The sequence below is a fragment of the Rhinopithecus bieti genome, unplaced genomic scaffold (assembly GCF_001698545.2).
Source record: "Rhinopithecus bieti isolate Rb0 unplaced genomic scaffold, ASM169854v2 scaffold_11291, whole genome shotgun sequence".
Taxonomy (NCBI): Eukaryota; Metazoa; Chordata; class Mammalia; order Primates; family Cercopithecidae; genus Rhinopithecus; species Rhinopithecus bieti.
The window spans coordinates 840,218-859,748 of NW_016807158.1; the positions used below are offsets into that span (position 1 = coordinate 840,218).

General features: G+C 39.5%; 1 protein-coding gene across 3 annotated transcripts in view; it reads left to right on the forward strand.

Annotated features, from left to right (window-relative positions):
- The window catches only part of PTPN12 (protein tyrosine phosphatase non-receptor type 12), a 74,906-nt gene extending 55,670 nt beyond the window's left edge, over positions 1–19,236 (forward strand). For 2 of the 3 annotated variants that reach the window (XM_017880411.1, XM_017880412.1), the window contains exons 12-17: positions 4,086–5,056; positions 10,354–10,431; positions 13,643–13,710; positions 14,886–14,916; positions 17,783–17,890; positions 18,384–19,236. In XM_017880411.1, coding sequence (XP_017735900.1) covers positions 4,086–5,056; positions 10,354–10,431; positions 13,643–13,710; positions 14,886–14,916; positions 17,783–17,890; positions 18,384–18,445 — 1,318 coding nt within the window. In that variant the 3' untranslated portion in view covers positions 18,446–19,236. The remainder of the gene's footprint in view (positions 1–4,085; positions 5,057–10,353; positions 10,432–13,642; positions 13,711–14,885; positions 14,917–17,782; positions 17,891–18,383) is intronic. The other variant, XM_017880410.1, reaches the window with a different exon arrangement.
- Positions 19,237–19,531: the final 295 nt, after the last annotated feature.

Consider the following 19,531-nt stretch of genomic DNA (forward strand, 5'->3'; position numbering starts at 1 on the left):
AAAAAAAAAAAAGAAAGAAATTAAAAATATAATATTATAAATTTTAAAATTAAGCAGAAGTTTGGGAAATAGTCAAGGAACTATTTCAAGAAAATGAATAGATAAAGAGAAAGTAGGAGAGAAAAGATAAGGAAATTAGAAAGCAAAACTAGAAGATCTGTCGCTGAACTAATAGTAGTCTAAAAGGAGAGTTGGGAAGAAGAAATTAGCCACAAAAAAAAATGTATTAGAATTAAAGGGCATAAATTTTATATAGAGGGTATATACCCAAGTTTCAAATATAATGGATAAAATAAAATTGTTAAAAAATAAATATTTTAAAGTAAGTATGTATTTTAGAGTAAGATAAAAATAATGCTGAAATTTGGAGTAAGATTTTTTCAATTAAAAACTTGGAAAATACTCGCTATCTGTCAAGCTCTGTTCTAATTGTTGTTCAGATGTTAACTCATTTAATTCTCTGAACTACCCTGTGAAAAAGGCACTGTTGAGGATATATGGGGTTTGTTAATCAAGTAAATCTCTAAAATACTGGTCATGAGGCTGGGCATGGTGTTTCACACCTGTAATCCCAGCATTTTGGGAGCCCAAAGAGGGCGGATCACTTGAGGTTAGAAGACCAGCCTGGCCCATGTGGCGAAACCCTGTCTCTGCCAAAAATACAAAAATTAGCCGGGCATCATGGCGCATGCCTGTAGTCCCAGCTACTCATGAGGCTGAGGCAGGAGATTCACTTGAACCTGGGAAGCGGAGGTTGCAGTAAGCTGAGATCGCACCGCTGCACTTCAGCCTGGGAGACAGAATGAGACTCTGTCTCAATAAAAAATAAGTAAATAAAATACTGATTATGGAAAAGTGGTCTCATGTACATGTCGGGAAAATAATGCACCTCAATTTATATCAAAACTTTATTTCATCCTTTCAAAACTCATATTTTCTATTTGTATTATGATATGTTCTTAGGATAACCTATTGGTCTTTGTATATGCTTTATAAATTGTAGGAGGTGTCTGCAATTATTTTTTATTTTAGATTACAAAAATTTGATAGCTATTCTTTCAGATTAAGAACCTACTTTCAGGCCAGGTGCAGTGCCTCACACCTGTAATCCCAGCTCTTTGGGAGGACATGGCAGGTGAATTGCTTGAATTTAGGAGTTTGAGATCAGTCTGGGCAACAAGAACATGGCAAAATCACATCTCTACAAAACATACAAAACTTAGCCAGGTGTGGTAGTGCACACCTGTAGTCGCTGCTACTTGGGAGGCTAAACTGGGAGGATGGCTTGAGCCCTGGAGGCAGAGGTTGTAGTGAGCCAAGATTGTGCAATTGTACTCCAGCCCAGGTGGCAGAGTGGGACTCTGTCTCAAAAAAAAATAAAGAAGAAGAATCTACTTGTAAAACTTTAACAGATATAGGAATATCTTATTAGAATATTGCTGTTGTTGTAGTATGATTGATATTCTGGAGATATTCATTTATTTTTTCATGTCCTATTCTAGGAATATTGGAATGTGTCTAGAGAATCTGAACTTCACAGATAAAATTATTTATTTAATTAATTTATTTATTTTGAGACAGACTCTCACTCTGTCACCCAGGCTGGAGTGCAGTGGCGTGATCTCAGCTCACTGCAACCTCCACCTCCCGGATTCAAGTGATTTCTCCTGACTCAGCTTCCTGAGTAGCTGGGATTACAGGCGCACGCTACCATGCCTGGCTAATTTTTGTATTTTTAGTAGAGACGGGGTTTCACCATGTTGGTTAGGCTGGTCTCGAACTCCTGACCTTGTGATCCGCCCACGTTGGCCTCTCAAAGTGTTGGGATTACAGGCATGAGCCACCATGTCCAGGCCACAGAGTCTCTTTTAAGGGGAAACCTGGTGTACCATGTGATTACTGCCAATTATCTGGTTGGATAATTAAAAGGTTGATCACCTGGGGAAAAAAAAAAAAAAGCAAAAACTCTGAGGTGAGATCCAGTGGCTCACCCCTGTAATCCCAGCACTTTGCGGGAGCCGAGGTAGGCAAATCACTTGAGGCCAGAAGTTCGAGACCAGCCTGGCCAACATGGCAAAACCCCGTCTCTACTAAAAATACAAAAATTAACCAGGTATAGTGGCATGTGCCTGTAGTCACAGCTACTCAAGAGGTTGAAGCACAAGAATTGCTTGAACCCAGGAGGTAGAGGTTCCAAGGAGCCAAGATGGTGCCACTGCACTCCAGCCTGGGTAACAGAACGAGACTCTATCTCAAAAGAAAAACAAAAACTTGAATATACAAGCCCTCAAGAAGTTTGCATCATATAAAGTTCTTAAAAGCAACAAAGCCTGGGGCAACATAGTAAAACCCTATCTTTTTTTTTTTTTTTTTTTGAGACGGAGTCTCGCTCTGTCACCCAAGCTGGAGTGCACTGGCCAGGATCTCAGCTCACTGCGAGCTCCGCCTCCCGGTTCACGCCATTCTCTGCCTCAGCCCTCCCCGAGTACTGGACTACAGGCGCCCGCCACCTCGCCCAGCTAGTTTTTTTTGTATTTTTTAGTAGAGGACGGGTTCCCCCCCCCCAAAAACCCGTGTTAGCCAGGATGGTCTCGATCTCCTGACCTTGTGATCCGCCCGTTCCGGCCTCCCAAAGTTGCTGGATTACAGGCTTGAGCCACCGCGGCCCGGGGGCCTTTGTTCTTTTTTTTTTTTTTTTTTTTTTTGAGACAGGATCTCATTCTTTCACCCAGGCTAGAGTGCAGTGGCATGATCACAGCTCACTGCAGCCTTTACCTCCCTAAGCTCAGGTGATCCTCCTACCTCAGCCTTCCTAGTAGCTGGGACTATAAGCACACACTGCCATACCCAGTTAATTTTTTGTATTTGTTGAAGACACACGGTTTTGCCATATTGCCCAGGCTGATTGTGAACTCCAAGTAAGTCACAGTGCCCAGCCTTTCTCTCTCTCTCTTTTTTTTTTTTTTTTTGAGACAGTCTTGCTCCGTCGCCCAGACTGGAGTGCAGTGGCGCGATCTCAATTCACTGCCATCTCCACGTCCCGGACTCAAGCAGTTCTCCTGCCTCAGCCTCCCAAGTAGCTGGGACTACAGGTGTGTGCCACCACACCTGGCGAATTTTTGTATTATTAGTAGAGACGGAGTTTTACCACATTGCTCAGGCTGGTCTCAAACTCCTGAGCTCAAGCGATCCACTCACCTTGGCCTCCCAAAGTGCTGGGATTACAGGCGTGAGCCATGGTGCCTGGCCCCCATTTCTTTAAGGAAAAAAATAAAGGCAACTAGAGGGTGTAACCCACCCAAACAAAGGAGTATACCCAGAAAGAGGAAGATGGGACCTGGGAAACAGGAGAATCTGAAACCAGAGAGAACATTAGCTCTGTGGTGGCTTAGGGAACCAGTAGTCCACACTGGAGCAGGAGGCCAAAAGTTACTAAGAAGGATGTCTGTGGTATTGATAGTTACTGTGTGTGTTTGTCATTATTGAGAGGAGGTATACCAATCTGCAAGGAAGTTAGAAGAAAAGCTGAGTAACTGATAGTGCATAGAGAGCTAAGCGATCAGAAACCCAAGGCAGTCGTTAGGGGAAAACAAGACATTATAGAAGAAAAGATATGAAATCATGGTGTCATAGATGTGAATAATATCTGCAGTCATATGACTGAGGTAACGAAAAATTACAATGTAACAGTATTGGAAAGATAGAGAAGGACACTTCCACAGTAGGAAGTCAGTAGAAAATGTGTGAAATAGAGATCAAGAAATAACTTTTGAAATAGTCTGAAATACAGAGGTAAATTTTAGAAGCAGCTGTAAAAAGAAAAAATAGTTGAAAGTGGATGCCTCTGGCTAACAGGAGGGCTACGGGGTAGAGACTATGTTTTTCTCTAAAAGTCTTGCATTAAAAGTCTTTTTAAATAGTATATGTATTACCTTGATGAACATTAAATTTTCTTAGTCTGAAAAATTACAGTTTTCACAACCAGATTCTAATGGCTCTTAATATACTAGTCTTAGCTACATAATTCTCCTGTATCAACTTGTTTAACAGTCTTAAAATACCCTTTTTAAATGTTTGTTTTTCAGTTGCCTTGTTGAAGGGGATGCTAAAGAAGAAATACTGCAGCCACCGGAACCTCATCCAGTGCCACCCATCTTGACACCTTCGCCCCCTTCAGCTTTTCCAACAGTCACTACTGTGTGGCAGGACAATGATAGATACCACCCAAAGCCAGTGTTACATATGGTTTCATCAGAACAACATTCAGCAGACCTCAACAGAAACTATAGTAAACCAACAGAACTTCCAGGGAAAAATGAATCAACAATTGAACAGATAGATAAAAAATTGGAACGAAATTTAAGTTTCGAGATTAAGAAGGTCCCTCTCCAAGAGGGACCAAAAAGTTTTGATGGGAACACACTTTTAAATAGGGGACATGCAATTAAAATTAAATCTGCTTCACCTTGTACAACTGATAAAATCTCTAAGCCACAGGAATTAAGTTCAGATCTAAATGTCAGTGATACTTCTCAGAATTCTTGTGTGGACTGCAGTGTAACACAATCAAACAAAGTTTCAGTTACTCCACCAGAAGAATCCCAGAATTCAGACACACCTCCAAGGCCAGACCGCTTGCCTCTTGATGAGAAAGGACATGTAACGTGGTCATTTCATGGACCTGAAAATGCCATACCCATACCTAATTTATCTGAAGGCAATTCCTCAGATATCCACTGTCAAACTATGAAAACTGTGAGTTTAACACCAAGTCCTTCAACACAAGTTGAAACCCCTGATGTTGTAGATCATGTTAACACTTCACCACTCTTCAGAACACCCCTCAGTTTTACTAATCCACTTCACTCTGATGACTCGGACTTAGATGAAAGAAACTCTGATGGTGCTGTGACCCAGAATAAAACCAATATTTCAACAGCAAGTGCCACAGTTTCTGCTGCCACTAGTACTGAAAGCATTTCTACTAGGAAAGTATTGCCAATGTCCATTGCTAGACATAATACAGCAGGAACAATACATTCAGGTGCTGAAAAAGGTAATAATATAGTGTCAAATACTTAAATGTCTACTATGTGCCAGTCACTGTTTTAAGCACTTTAGCTTTATTGATTTATTATGTTTTATTCCATACTATACCGTAGAACCTATAGCAAAATCTGTCTTAGATACTAATTTTTTAATATAAGCTTTTAATTTATTGTTAACAATTTGATCACATTATATTACTGGGTGTTTCTAAAATATTTTAGTAGTTATAACTGGATAATTTATTTTCTTTTCTTCTCTATTATAGATATTACTGTTTTGTATTGGTCAAAATTTATCTGACTGAACAATTAGAAATAATTTAGGGAAGAATCATTTAAAATAACAGTGGCAAAAATGCTGTAGAATGTCTTGGTTGGCCATATAATGTCACCCATGTTTCTCCTAAATATCTAGTAATCTTTTTACTGTTCCTTTAACTACAGATTACCTTTTTTTGTTTGTTTGTTTTTACTATCTTCACAAATGCTTCAAATTGGGCTGTTTCCAACCCTGAGTTTAACCCAGGAACAATACTGCAAACTGCTCAATAGAATATGGGCAGTTTAATTCATTCAGTAGTGACTGGGCTATGTGCATACCTAGTCATCAAAGCTATTATTTAAAGAATTACTATTTTTTTTAGCACTCTTAGCATTTCAAGATAATGCATGCACTCAATTCCCAAAGTGTATTATTGCTTCTTGAAACTCCTCTTTGATCTGCTAAAAGTAATGATGGCTTCCATCTTAAACAGACCCTAAAGTTGAGAGTAAACATATAAATTTTACAGCTATTTATTGATGTATTATCAGTGGTCACTTACCTATCAGTGAACTTTGGTAGTGACACATACAGACTGCTATTTATAATGTGCAGACAAAATAAGTACTGTGACCTTGAAATATATATATGTATATACATATATATATATTTTTTGAGACAGTCTTGCACTGTTGCTCAGGCTAGAGTGCAGTGGTGCGATCTCGGCTCACTGCAACCTCCACTTCCCCGGTTCAAGCGATTCTCCTGGTTCAAGCGATTCTCCTGCCTCAGCCTCCCAAGTAGCTGAGATTACACGTGCCTGCTACCATGCCCAGCACATTTTTGTATTTTTTTGTAGAGTCAGGATTTCAAAATATTGGTCAGGATGGTCTCGATATCTTGACCTCATGATCCGCCCACATCGGCCTCCCAAAGTGCTGGAATTACAGGCGTGAGTTACTGGCACCCTGCCTCATTTTTATTTTTTTGAGACAGAGTCTCACTGTCACCCAGGCTGGAGTGCAGTGCCGTGATCTTGGCTCACTGCATAAAACCTCCGCCTCCTGGGCTCAAGCAATCTACCACCTCAACCTCCTCAGTAACTGGGATTACAGGCGTGCACCACCACACACAGCTAATTTTTGTGTTTTTAGTAGAGATGGGGTTTCGTTATGTTTGCCAGGCTAATCTCAAACTCCTGGCCTCAAGTGATCTGCCCACCTAGGCCTCCCAAAGTGCTGGGATTACAGACGTGAGCTACCACCCCTGGCCTTGAAAGATTATTTTCTATTTCTAACCCATTATACGCCACCCATACTGTAGTGCTTTTGTTTTCTCTAACTCACATATACTGTATTTTTTAACTTGAGAGAGTGTATTTGGTAGAATAGATGACAGTCTTTTTGAGACGGAGTTTTGCTCTTATTGCCCAGGCTGAAGTGCAATGGCGCCATCTTGGCTCACTGCAACCTCTGTCTCCCGAGTTAAAGCGATTCTCCTGCCCCAGCCTCCCGAGTATCTGGGATTACAGGCATGTGCCACCACGCCTGGCTAATTTTTTGTATTTTTAGTAGAGACGGGGTTTCACCATGTTAGCCAGGATGGTCTCGATCTCCTGACCTCATAAAATCCACCCGCCTTAGCCTCCCAAATTGCTGGGATTACAGGCATGAGCCACCGTGCCCAGCCAGGTAACAGTCTTAAACTAGTTGCTTAAATTACAGAATTCTCTTTTCTTGATTCATCTTTGTTTTATTTGAAGGATCTTTAGAAGATCATAATTAGCATAATAGATATTACTTTACCAGTGTACCATAATTTTAAATTGCTAATGTCTTTTGTTCCTCCACTTCAGAATTTGAAATATAACTGCTCAGCTGTAACTATATAAGAAAATATGTAGATAAGAAATTTTCATTTTGGGCTTTTTTAGTATATCAAGCATGTGGTATATTGTACTTAGGAAGTTTTATTTTTTTTGTTGTTGTTTTTTAAAAAAAAAAAATTACTGGAAATAGAATTTGGTGAGGGCCAGAAAGATGCATGATATGATACGCTCATTAAAAGTTACTACTACGTGACAAGTCTGTTGGTGGCTCATGCCTGTAAATCCCAGCACTTTGGGAGGCTGAGGTGGGAAATTGATCTGAGCCCAGGAGTTCATAACCAGTCTGGGTGACATAGTGACACCCAATCTCTACAAAAGATAAAAAGCTAGCCGGGCGTGGTGGTGCACACTTGTGGTCCCAGCTACTCTGGAGGCTGAGGTAGGAATATCACTTGAGCCTAGGAGCTCAAGGCTGCAGTGAGCCATAATTGTATCACTGTACTCTGCCTGGGCAACAGAGGGAGACCCTGTCTCAAAAACAAAACAAAACAAAAAAGAGTAGGATATAGCTAAAAGCAGCCTACTATGTGCCAGCTCATTTCTGTTTGTTTGGTTTTGTATTTCAAAGCAAAAATCACTATAAATATGATTTCTGGTTTCTTTTTACTCAACCTTAACTGTTATTGGTTTGATATTAACTGAAGATTTTCCTGTGTGTAAATGTTCTTCGTTGCAGTGTAACTACAAGTAGTCTTACTTTTAATGTGTTGCCAAATTTTTACCATATAGATTATTTATTTTATAGATTGTTTATTTACCTTATAGATTATTATTTCCTTTGTAGATGATTATCTTATAGAACCATTGGCACCAGAATTAGAGTTTTGGTCCTAGAACTTGTTAGTGAATTACAGTCATACATTTCTTAATGGCGGGGATATGTTCTTTTTTTTGAGGCAGAGTCTCGCTCTGTCGCCCAGACTGGAGTGCAGTGGCGCAATCTCGGCTCACTGCAAGCTCCGCCTCCCGGGTTCACGCCATTCTCCTGCCTCAGCCTCCCAAGTAGCTGGGGCTACAGGCGCCCGCCACCTCGCCCAGCTAGTTTTTTGTATTTTAGTAGAGACGGGGTTTCACCGTGTTAGCCAGGATGGTCTTGATCTCCTGACCTCGTGATCCGCCCGTCTTGGCCTCCCAAAGTGCTGGGATTACAGGCTTGAGCCACCGCGCCCGGCCGATGTTCTAAGAAAACTATGTCATTAGGCAATTTTGCCATTGTGTGAATGTCATAGAATGTATTTACACAAACGTAAATGGTATGGTATACTACACATCTGGGCCATACAGTGTAGCCTCTTGCTCCTAGGCTATAAACGTGTATAACGTAGTACTGTACTGAACAATTGTAACACAATGGTAAGTATTTGTGTATCTAAACATAGAAAAGGTACAGTAAAAATGTGGTATCGTAATCTTACAGGACCACTGTTGTTTACGCCGTCTTGTTGATGAAAATGTCATTATGTAGTGCATGACTGTAATGGAATAATTTTGTATTGTGTTACTGCCTGACAAAAATTCCTGGCTATCAATTCCAGTCTGTCATGACTTAGGCCTCCTGAAAGATTTCTCAGATTCAACTACAGAAGGCCCCATACAGTGTATGATTTGCAAAAGCCTATGTAAAATAAGCAATTATCTGGTTAGATAACCTCTAAAACAAAAGTTTTTAACAGGAAAGGCAATCCAGAGTTCCAGGGAGAAACATGCATTTGCAAAGCAAGGGCCACACTTAGAAAATATAAGTTTTAAGGGTGAGAACTGTCATGAGAGAAAACACAGAGTTTCTGAAAGATAACTGATAGAAAAGGGCTGAACTGCCCTTTTGTTTTGTTCATTTAATTTATGAAATGGTACCAGAATGCCAAGATTATGTGTCCCTTCCTTCCGACAGCCATCTCTTCACTGTGCGCTGTTAGTAACAAGAGGGCGAGGAGACATATGGTGATGACTCAAACTACCACTACTGGATAAGGTAGATAGTTCTTTAGTGGCAAGAGAGAGTTCTGGTACTCTTTGTAGATGTATCAAGTATTGGACTGGAACTCTTCTTTCAGCAGGACCCAGAGGCTGTATTTTCTTGTGTCTCCAGCTAAATAAATGTAGGAGGGGCAAAAGCAATCATACTCACCTCATGTGTATTGAAAATTGAAAAGACTTATGCATAGCCCATCAGGTGGGGTAAAATAGTAGAGTATCATGGCAAAACTGTGTGTTCATTTAAGAACAGTGGGCAAGGCTCAAGACAAAATAGGACCATCACATTTCTTTTTCTTTATCCCACCCTCCCCAGCCTGAGAGTTCACACACAGAATTGTATCCTCATATTTTCTTTCTGTGCTTCCAGTGAAAACTCAAAGATCAAATGAACTCATTTACTTACCTTAAGCCATAGTAAAGCCAACCAATGAGGCTTACTTAATGCACTATTTTTCCCAAGAGCTAATTTTGTTTCTACTAGTGAAAAACCTGTATATAGCTTCAGTCAGCATTCTCAATGTGCCACTGTACACAAAATCTTCAGCAATAAATAAATGAAGATTTTTTTTTAAAACTTTAATAGCTATATCTTTACCTGTTTTGGAAAAATAACTGGTATTTCCAATATTGTTTCAGCTATTGCTGTTTAAAACATGACTGAGGTACACAGTTAAGTTTAAAATGAGTCCGACTTTAAAAGTGAATAGGACACATGTTACATAATATGGCAAAAATCATGAAAGGTGTTAAGCAGTTGAATCCTGTTTGGTAAACACTGGCTTAGGCATTTCATAATGCAAATGACCAAAGCTTTCCTTTTTGGACACAAAGCATCATCAGTAAGATCAGTAGAGAAGTCACTTGCCAGCTGACTTCTCTACTGAAGATTCCCTTCAGGCTTGGAGAACTGAATGATGTCTGTAGAGTGGCAGGAAAGTCATGGGAGAGAGTCATTTTCTGTATGCAGTATCTTGGCTCAATAAGCATCATAATTCTTCCTGATAATGAGTTGAGTGGAAATGGTTTCTTGTTTTTTTTTTTTTTTTTTTTTTTTTTAAAAACTGATCTAGATACTTGTGTGACAGGAAATTTTAGAATGTCAAGAAAGCTCTCTGATTTTGTTTAGCTGACATGTTAATTTTTAATAATTTGCCTAAATTTTTATGTGTTTAATTTAGATGTTGATGTTAGTGAAGATTCACCTCCTCCCCTACCTGAAAGAACTCCTGAATCTTTTGTGTTAGCAAGTGAACATAGTGAGTGTCTCTTTTGCTTTTACATTTACTTCATATTCTAATAATAAGCTCTGAAAAACATGCCTGATTTTAATCTATAAGCTATTGTGCTGCATAATTAAGTTCAAAAACAAGTAAATTGATATTGACATGCTTTTAATTCTTTGAGAAATGCTTTTAAATTATTTTTTTACTTGTTAAGATTGATAGAAATTACTGCATTTGTGTTAGATATCAGAATTCACTTAACTATAATTATAGGCTGGGCGCAGTGGTTCAAGCCTGTAATCCTAGCACTTTGGGAGGCCTAGGTGGGTGGATCACCTGAAGTCAGGAGTTCGAGACCAGCCTAGCCAACATGGTGAAACCCGTCTCTACTAAAACTATAAAAATTAGCTGGACATGGTGGCCGACGCCTCTAATCTCAGCTACTTGAGAGACTGAGGCAGGAAAGAATGACTTGAACCCAGTAGACAGAGATTGCAGTGAGCCAAGATTGCGCCATTGCATTCCAGCCTGGGCAAAGAGCAAGACTCCGTCTCAAAAATTAAATAAATAAATAAATACAATTATAAAGCCAGATGCAGTGACACATACCTGTAATCTCAGCACTTTGGGAGGCTGAGATGCACGGATCACCTGAGATCAGGAGTTGGAGACGAGCCTGACTAACATGGAGAAACCCCGTCTCTACTAAAAATACAAAATTAGCCAGGTATGGTGGCACATGCCTGTAATCCCAGGTACTTGGGAGCCTGAGGCAGGAGAATCACTTGAACCTGGGAGGCAGATATTACAGTGAACTGAGATCGTGCCATTGCTTTCCAGCCTGGGCAACAAAAGCGAAACTCTGTCTCAAAAAAAAAAAAAAAAAAAAATGCAATTATAAGTGTATTTGCAGTCTGGTATATTTTCATTCATTAAAAGTAACACTTATTGGCTCATGCCTATAATCCTGCCACTTTGGGAGACTGAGGTGGGCGGATCACGAGGGCAGGAAATCAAGACCATCCTGGCTAACACAGTGAAACTCTGTCTCTACTAGAAATACATAAAATTAGCTGTGCATGGTGGCATGCACTTGTAGTTCCAGCTAGTCGGGAGGCTGAGGCAGGAGAATCGCTTGAACCCGGGAGGTGGAGGTTGCAGTGAGCCACGATCATGGCATTGCACCCAGCCTGGGCAACAGCAAGACTCCATCTCAAAAAAAAAAAGTAGCACTTATTTATGAAGACATTAATTGCTTTCCTTAGGTTTAGGTCAGTAAACATTTCTGTTGGGTGGGCGTCACTGGATTGGTGTTAACTGAAAGACACTTAAGACCCCTGGAGTAGACTGGGCACATTGGCTCACACCTGTAATCGCAGCACTTTGGGAGTTCAAGGCGTGAGGATTGCTTGAGCCTAAGAGTTTGAGACCAGCCTGGGCAACATAGTGATACCTCCTCTCTACTAAAAATGAAAAAACTATCCAGTTGTGGTGGTGGGCACCTGTAATCCCAGCTGCTTGGGAGGCTGAGGCAGGAGAACTGCTTGAACCCAGGAGGCAGAGGTTGCAGCTGAGACCATGCCATTGCATTCCAGCCTGGGCAATAAGAGCAAAAGACTCCGTCTCAAAAAATAAATAAATAAAAGATTAGCCAGGTGTGGTGACATGTGCCTGTGGTCCTTGCTACTCAGGAGACTGAAGAAGAAGGATTACTTGATCCCTGGAATTGGAGGCTGCAGTAAGCCATGATCGTGCCACTGTACTCCAGTTGGGTAACAGAGTGAGACCCCATCTGGGGAAGGAAAAAAAAAAAGACCACTGGAGTATCAGAACTGGGAGAAAGTGATCATACCTTAAAACATTGATAATGTACTTCTCCCTATTAATCCTCTAAAAGAGAGTGCAGAAACAGCTTGATTATATTTAACAGTGTCTCATGCTCAGTGGAGGTGCTCACTAGTCTAAGTACATTTTACCAATATATTACTTTTGACTGATTTTTGTTTTGTTTTGTTTCGTTTTATTTATTTATTTTTATTTTTTAGACAGAGTCTCTGTCGTCCAGGCTGGAGTGCAGTGGCACAGTCTCAGCTCACTGCAAGCTCCGCCTCCCAGGTTTGCGCCATTCTCCTGCCTCAGCCTCCTGAGTAGCTGGGACTACAGGCGCCCGCCACCACACCCGGCTAATGTTTTTGTATTTTTTTTAGTAGAGACAGGTTTTCACTGTGTTAGCCAGGATGGCCTCAATCTCCTGACCTCGTGATCCGCCTGTTTCAGCCTCCCAAAGTGCTGGGATTACAAGCATGAGCCACCATGCCCGGCTTCGTTTTGTTTTATTTTGAGATGGAGTTCCACTCTGTCACTGAGGCTGGAGTGCAGTGGCACGATCTGGGCTCAGGCTGTTCTCCTGCCTCAGACTCCTGAGTAGCTGTGATTAGAGGCATGTACCATCACTCCCAACTAAGGTTTTTTTTATTTTTTAGTAGAGATAGGGTCTCACCATGTTGGCCAGGCTGGTCTTGATCTCCTGACCTCAAGTGATCTGCCTGCCTCGGCCTCCCAAAGTGAATTTTGACTGATTTTAAGATAAATGTTGAAGAACTGGGCACAGTGGCTTATGCCTGTGATCCCAGCACTCTAGGAAGTCAAGGCAGGTGGATCTCTGTTCCATGTTGCCCTAGGAGTTTGAGACCAGCCTGGGCAACATGGCAAAACTCTGTCTGTATAAAATCAAAAATTAGCCAGGCGAGGTGGTATGCACCTATAGTCCCAGCTACTCAAGAGGCTGAGATGGGAAGATTGCCTGAGCCTGGGAGGTTGAGGCTGCACTGAGCCGAGATCGCACCTGGTCAACAGAGTGAGACCCTGTCTCAACAACAACTAAAAAGAATGTTGAAAACAATGAAGCGGTATACTTCACTTGTCTAAGTCTGTCACATTATCTATAGATTAAGCAGTATACTTCACTTGTCTTGTCACATTATCTGCAGACTATAATAAACTGATGACTGAATTCATTTACTTAGGTTTTGAAGGAAGGAAACATAAAAGAATGTTCTCAAATTAATAGAAACTACAATTTTTTTTTTTTTAGAAACATCAGAAATATGCTTACCCAGAAACTACAAAATTTTTGTGGAAGTGATAGTTTCTAAAATCTTTAGGATCTGTTTTTTGTTTTACTTTAATGCAAATAAATATCAAAATTCAAGGTGTTAATAACGATAAGATTTCATTTTCTCAGATACACCTATAAGATCGGAATGGAGTGAACTTCAAAGTCAGGAACGATCTGAACAAAAAAAGTCTGAAGTGAGTCCTTTTGGAATTGGAATGGTTATAGCTTAACATTTTTACTCTTTTGTTAACTAATCTTGCACTTGTTGAAATAGCTGTCATCTTAAGATCGTTAAATATAGTTTGTAATTTTTAATCAGCATTTCTTATGCTAAGATTTCAGATGAAAAGCACATATAAAAGGTAGGGTCTGAAATTTTTTAAAAGGGTAACCTGATCTACATACAACTATCACTTTAAAGTATTATTTTCTCAAGCTGTTTTTGAAATAAGTAAATTATGTCATGTTTCAAATAATTTTGAAGGTATGAATGAAATAGGAGTTACTGTTTTCAGGGTTCTAATTCTTTCTTACATTTCTAGATGCTTCCCATTATAACACTAGGCACATAGTCACTTCTTTTGTTTTTTTCTGGCTACCTGGCATTTCTTTGACATTCGAGAAATGTTTTGGCAATTAAATATTTTGAGGGCGTGCCATGATGGCTCACTCCTGTAATCACAGCACCTTGGGAGGCCAAGCAGAAGGATCACTTGAGCCCAGGAGTTCAAGACCATCCTGGGCAACATGGGGAGACCTTATCTCTACAAAAATTTTAAAAATTAGCCAGGTGTGGTGGCACATGTCTGTGGTCCCAGCGTTTTGGGAGGCTGAGATGGGAGGATTGCTTGGGCCCCAGAGGTCAAGACTGCAGTGAGCCATGATCGCTCCACTGCACTGCAGCCTGAGTGACAGAGTGAAGCCCTGTCTCAACAACAACAAATTTGTCCATAGGAGATAGCATTTTTTATTAACATTAATACTTTTTTATATTTTCTCCCATACTTTAATGTCTCTGGAATTGAGCTACATCTTATATTTGATTCTAAAACATGATGTATTTTAATTGACACATAAAATACAATAATGATATAATCAGTAATAGTGGCTGGCAAAACACAGCTGTATGTTCCTTCATGCAATAGCCCATGCTTTTCAGTGCTCATCCAGAAACATTTACTCCAAGTAGAAACAGTGTAACATTTAAAAAGTTTAAGCCTAATTAAAAGCACAATTGTTTGCTTTTTCTCTGATGCTGAAAATGATAGGCCTTGATTTCTTGGGATATATATCCATAACAGACCCAGCTTTCTATTATTTGTATATAAAATGAATGTATCATAATAGATATGAAATGTCTTCCTCCTAGGGCTTGATAACCTCTGAAAATGAGAAATGTGGTAAGTCGTTAGATTTTTTTTTTTCCTTTTACTATAGATTTTATAGATTAATTTCTACAAAATATCGTGCTTCATAGTTCATGCTATTTAGTTATTTCTGTATGTGAAAATGTCTAGGACAACTCTTCTAGAAGCTTAATATTGTACTATAATTCTTCCAAATTAATTATTACCACCAGATAGTAGTATTGATCTGGAAAATCATGGGTGCATTTACTATCAATAGTTACAGGCTAATGGGAAAGAGATTTTTAAAAATACTTTTCTGTTTTTTATTTTCTGTTTTTAAAAACACCTAGAAGTTAAATCGCAGCTTACATAAATGCCCCAAATTTACCTATATGATGGAATTGGCTTTGTAGAAACCTATTGTTTTAGAAATCTTCCTTTTAGTACTTTTTCGTTTATTTGCGAAGACCAATAAAATTATATAGCTCAAACCAGTGTTACAATGCCTAATTTGAATTTTTTTCTACCATATTCCTATTACTGTCATATCGTACTAAAATAGATAAAGTTATTATTAAAGTCAGTGACCATGTAAGTAACTCATCAAACATCCTAGCCTGTATAATGTCTTCAGTTCACCTGTTGCCTTTGCCCCTACCCTCCATTTCGCTTCAGCTCTTCTCTCAAGATTATATTCTGGATCTTGGCCTAATGGGTCTGTTCCATCTTATAAATGATATTACTTTCTATACCTGTTTATAAAGAAAATAGCAGGGCTGGACACAGTGGCTCACACCTGTAATCCTGGCACTTTGGGGAGGCCAGGGCAGGTGGATGACTTGAGATTAGGAGTTCGAGACCAGCCCGGCCAACATGAGTGAAACCCTATTTCTACTAGAAATACAAAAATTAGCCGGGCATGGTGGTGTGCGCCTGTAATCCCAGCTGCTCCGGAGGCTGAGGCAGGAGAATTGCTTGAACCTGGGAGGCGGAGGCTACAGTAAGCTGAGATTGTACCACTGCACTCTAGCCTAAGTGGCAGAGTGAAACTCCACCTCAAAAAGAAAATAGCGGAAGCTTTAGAGCCAGGCTAGCCTGGACTGGAATCCGTCTAACTCTTACATGACCTTTACTTCACAGAGAAAATGGAGGCTGTTTAGTCTAGGATCATCATTTCCTCCTGGAACATGGCTCTGAATATCTCTCCACCACTAGTCTCATATAAATGCCTCTCCTCTTTGTCTCCATTGCACGTTATACATAATTTTATTTAAAAGCTTATCACACTGCTATAATAATTAATATATCTCTCTGTGTCTCCTACTAGACCAGGGTTTGGCATTGCACGGCCTATAGCCCTAATGTTTATTATGCCCTTGAGCTAAACAAATGGCTTTTATGTTTTAAAGAGTTGTTTAAAAGAAGAACAATGAAACTAACAGAACCAAAGAAGAATATGTGACAGTGATCTTACGTGACTTGCAAGACCTAAACTACTTATTTTCTAGTTTATTGTTCTCTAGCTTTATTTTCTTTAAGAAGTTTGTGGGGCCTGGTGTGGTGGCTCATGCCTGTAATCCCAACACTTTGGGAGGCCGAGGCAGGTAGTCACAAGATCAGGAGTTCGAGACCAGCCTAGCCAACATGACAAAACCGCATCTCTACTAAAAATACAAAAATGTGGCGAGCACCTGTAATCCCAGCTGCTCGGGAGGCTGTTATTTTACTTGTATTCCAAGTTTCCAGAAAGGTTCCTCATGGAGGTATGGGGTATGTTCAAGATTGTGAAAGAATGAATGAATTATAGTAGTTAATTTATTTTGTTACTAATGTTGAACATTGGTAATTAAAGAGTAAACTACAATCTAAACAACATAAAACTTTAAAAGTAGTTATTAGATCTGGTGTGGTGGCTCACACCTATAATCCTAGCACTTTGGGAGGCCAAGGTGGGCGATCACCTGAGGTCAGGAGTTTGAAACCAGCTTTGAGCAACATGGTTAAACCCCATCTCTACTAAAAATAAAAAAGTAGCTGGGCATCATGGCATCCGCCTATAATCTCAGCTACTAGGGAGATTGAGGCAGGAGAATCCCTTGAACCCAGGAGGCGGAGGTTGCAGTGAGCTGAGATTGCGCCATTGCACTCCAACCTGGGCAACAAGAGGAAAACTCTGTCTAAAAAGAAAGTTGCTTTGTTATTTCAGGGTGGAAATAGTTCATTAATTAACCTTTACTTTGTTGATTTCTTTTTTTTTTTTTTTTCTTGAGATGGAGTCTCGCTCTGTCGCCTCGGCTGGAATGCAGTGGCGCGATCTTGGCTCACTGCAAGCTCTGCCTCCCGGGTTCACGCCATTCTCCTGCCTCAGCCTCCCGAGTAGCTGGGACTACAGTTGCCCGCCACCATGCTCAGCTAATTTTTTTGTATTTTTTTAGTAGGGATGGGGTTTCACCGTGTTAGTCAGGATGGTCTCAATCTCCTGACCTCGTGATCCACCCGCCTCGACCTCCCAAAGTGCTGGGATTACAGGTGTGAGCCACTGCTCCTGGACTGACTTTGTTGATTTCTATACAAAGGCATTTCAGTTGCAATTATTCCCTTAGAACATAGGCATATAGTATAGCTACCTTAAGGGAATGTAATATGTCAAGACCTAGATTTATGAAATAAGAATAATGAGAATCCTCACGTTGCAGAAGTACTCACTGCAGATTTGTGTGACTACAATAATACCTGACATGATTTTCTGTGCTCACTACACTTGTATTTATATTGATCTTGACATGTAAAATTATGGTGCCCAGGAGAGAAAATTTTCTCTTTTCATGCTTGCCAACATTTAAAAAATTAAAGAGTTGTATATATATATGATGCTGCAAAGCATGGTGATTAACAAAGGTTTTGTGTTGCTATTTAGATCATCCAGCGGGAGGTATTCACTGCGAGATGTGTATAGAATGTCCACCTACTTTCAGTGACAAGAGAGAACAAACATCAGAAAGTCCAACAGAAGCCACAGATATTGGTAATTTGTTTAATAAATAATTTTTAGTAAGTAAGTAACACTGGCAAGAATGAGAAAAGCTCATTTGCCATTGTGAAGTGACACTTGCCAAGAATAAAATACATGATTTTCCAAAGTTGCTTGGACTAGTCATGAAATAAATGAAACACTTAATTCTATTTCACATTGAGATTAAAAACTAAAATAGAAAACTGCAGTATATTAAAAAAATCTTTTGTGTTGGACAGACTAAATTATCTTGGATGTTTTTCTTACACTGTGATAAAATTGGTTTTATTTTCAGCATAAGATTTTTAAAAGAAGCAATCATTTTCAGTTACCCCAGATAAATTTACAGTTGTTTTGCATTTACAGAGTTTTGTTTGGCTTAAATTCTAAATTCCCTTGTGGAAATTTATTTGTTCCAGAAAATGAGAATGTCTGTGGACATGGTTTTTAGTAGTTTAAAAGTATTTCTGAACACTGACTAGTTATTGTGGTGTTTTCACTGTAGGTTTTGGTAATCGATGTGGAAAACCCAAAGGACCAAGAGATCCACCTTCAGAATGGACATGATTCAGGGAGCTAAAAGACACTTTTAAGTTATACTGGAAAATTCAGGTGCCACTGAAAGCCAGATTTATAGTATTCCATTTTTAATATGTGGGACTAACAGCAGTGTAGATTGTTACCTTAATATTTTTTGCTGGGACCATCTACCTGCCTTATACTACACTTAGGAAAAAGTATTACATACGGTTTATTTTGAAACTTCAAGTATTATTGCCTTAATGTCTCTTAACCCTGTTACACGCTGCTTGTAGACATGTTAATATAGTAATACTTTTATGATATATTGAGTTTAAGGACTACTCTTTTTCTGTTTTATCATGTATGCATTATTTTGTATATGTACAGGGCAAGTAGGTATATAATTTGATAAAGTTGCAATCGAAATATTATTAACAGAAGATGTAAGAAATTTCTGCATGGTCTAAATCTTTGTGTACTTTATTTGTAAATTATTTGCCCTGGAGTTTTAGAAAATAGTTTCTGAATTTTAAACTTGCTGGATTCATGCAGCCAGCTTTGCAGGTTATCAGAGATCAAAGATTGTAATAATAATACATTTTGTAAATTGTAAGCAAAGTTATTTTTATATTATATACGGTCTAATTGTTCATCCTAATTGTTCTTGTTTTCATCTAGTCAGAGATTCAGTAAGTGCCTTGGAACAATATTGAATTCTCTTAGCTTGTGTGTGTTTCTTTAATATTTGAACTCAACTGGGATTAGAAGACTATCAAAATACACGTATGTTTCAGGATATTTGACCTGCCATTAAAAAACAAACAATTTTACAGTGCCCACTTGTTGCCTTGGCTTTTCATTTCTCATTCCTAGGAAATTGGCCTTAACTATCAGCCTTCTTGCTGGCTCAGTCTTGGTATGAAATGAATGTGAATGGGGTTTAATCTCTTTTTTTTTTTCTTTTTTTAGACAGAGTATCACTCTGTCATCCAGGCTGGAGTACAGTGGTACCATCTCGGCTCACTGCAACCTCCACTTCCTGGGTTCAAGTGATTCTCCTGCCTCAGCCTCCCAAGTAGCTGGGATTACAGGCACCCACTACCACACCCAGCTAATTTTTGTATTTTCAGT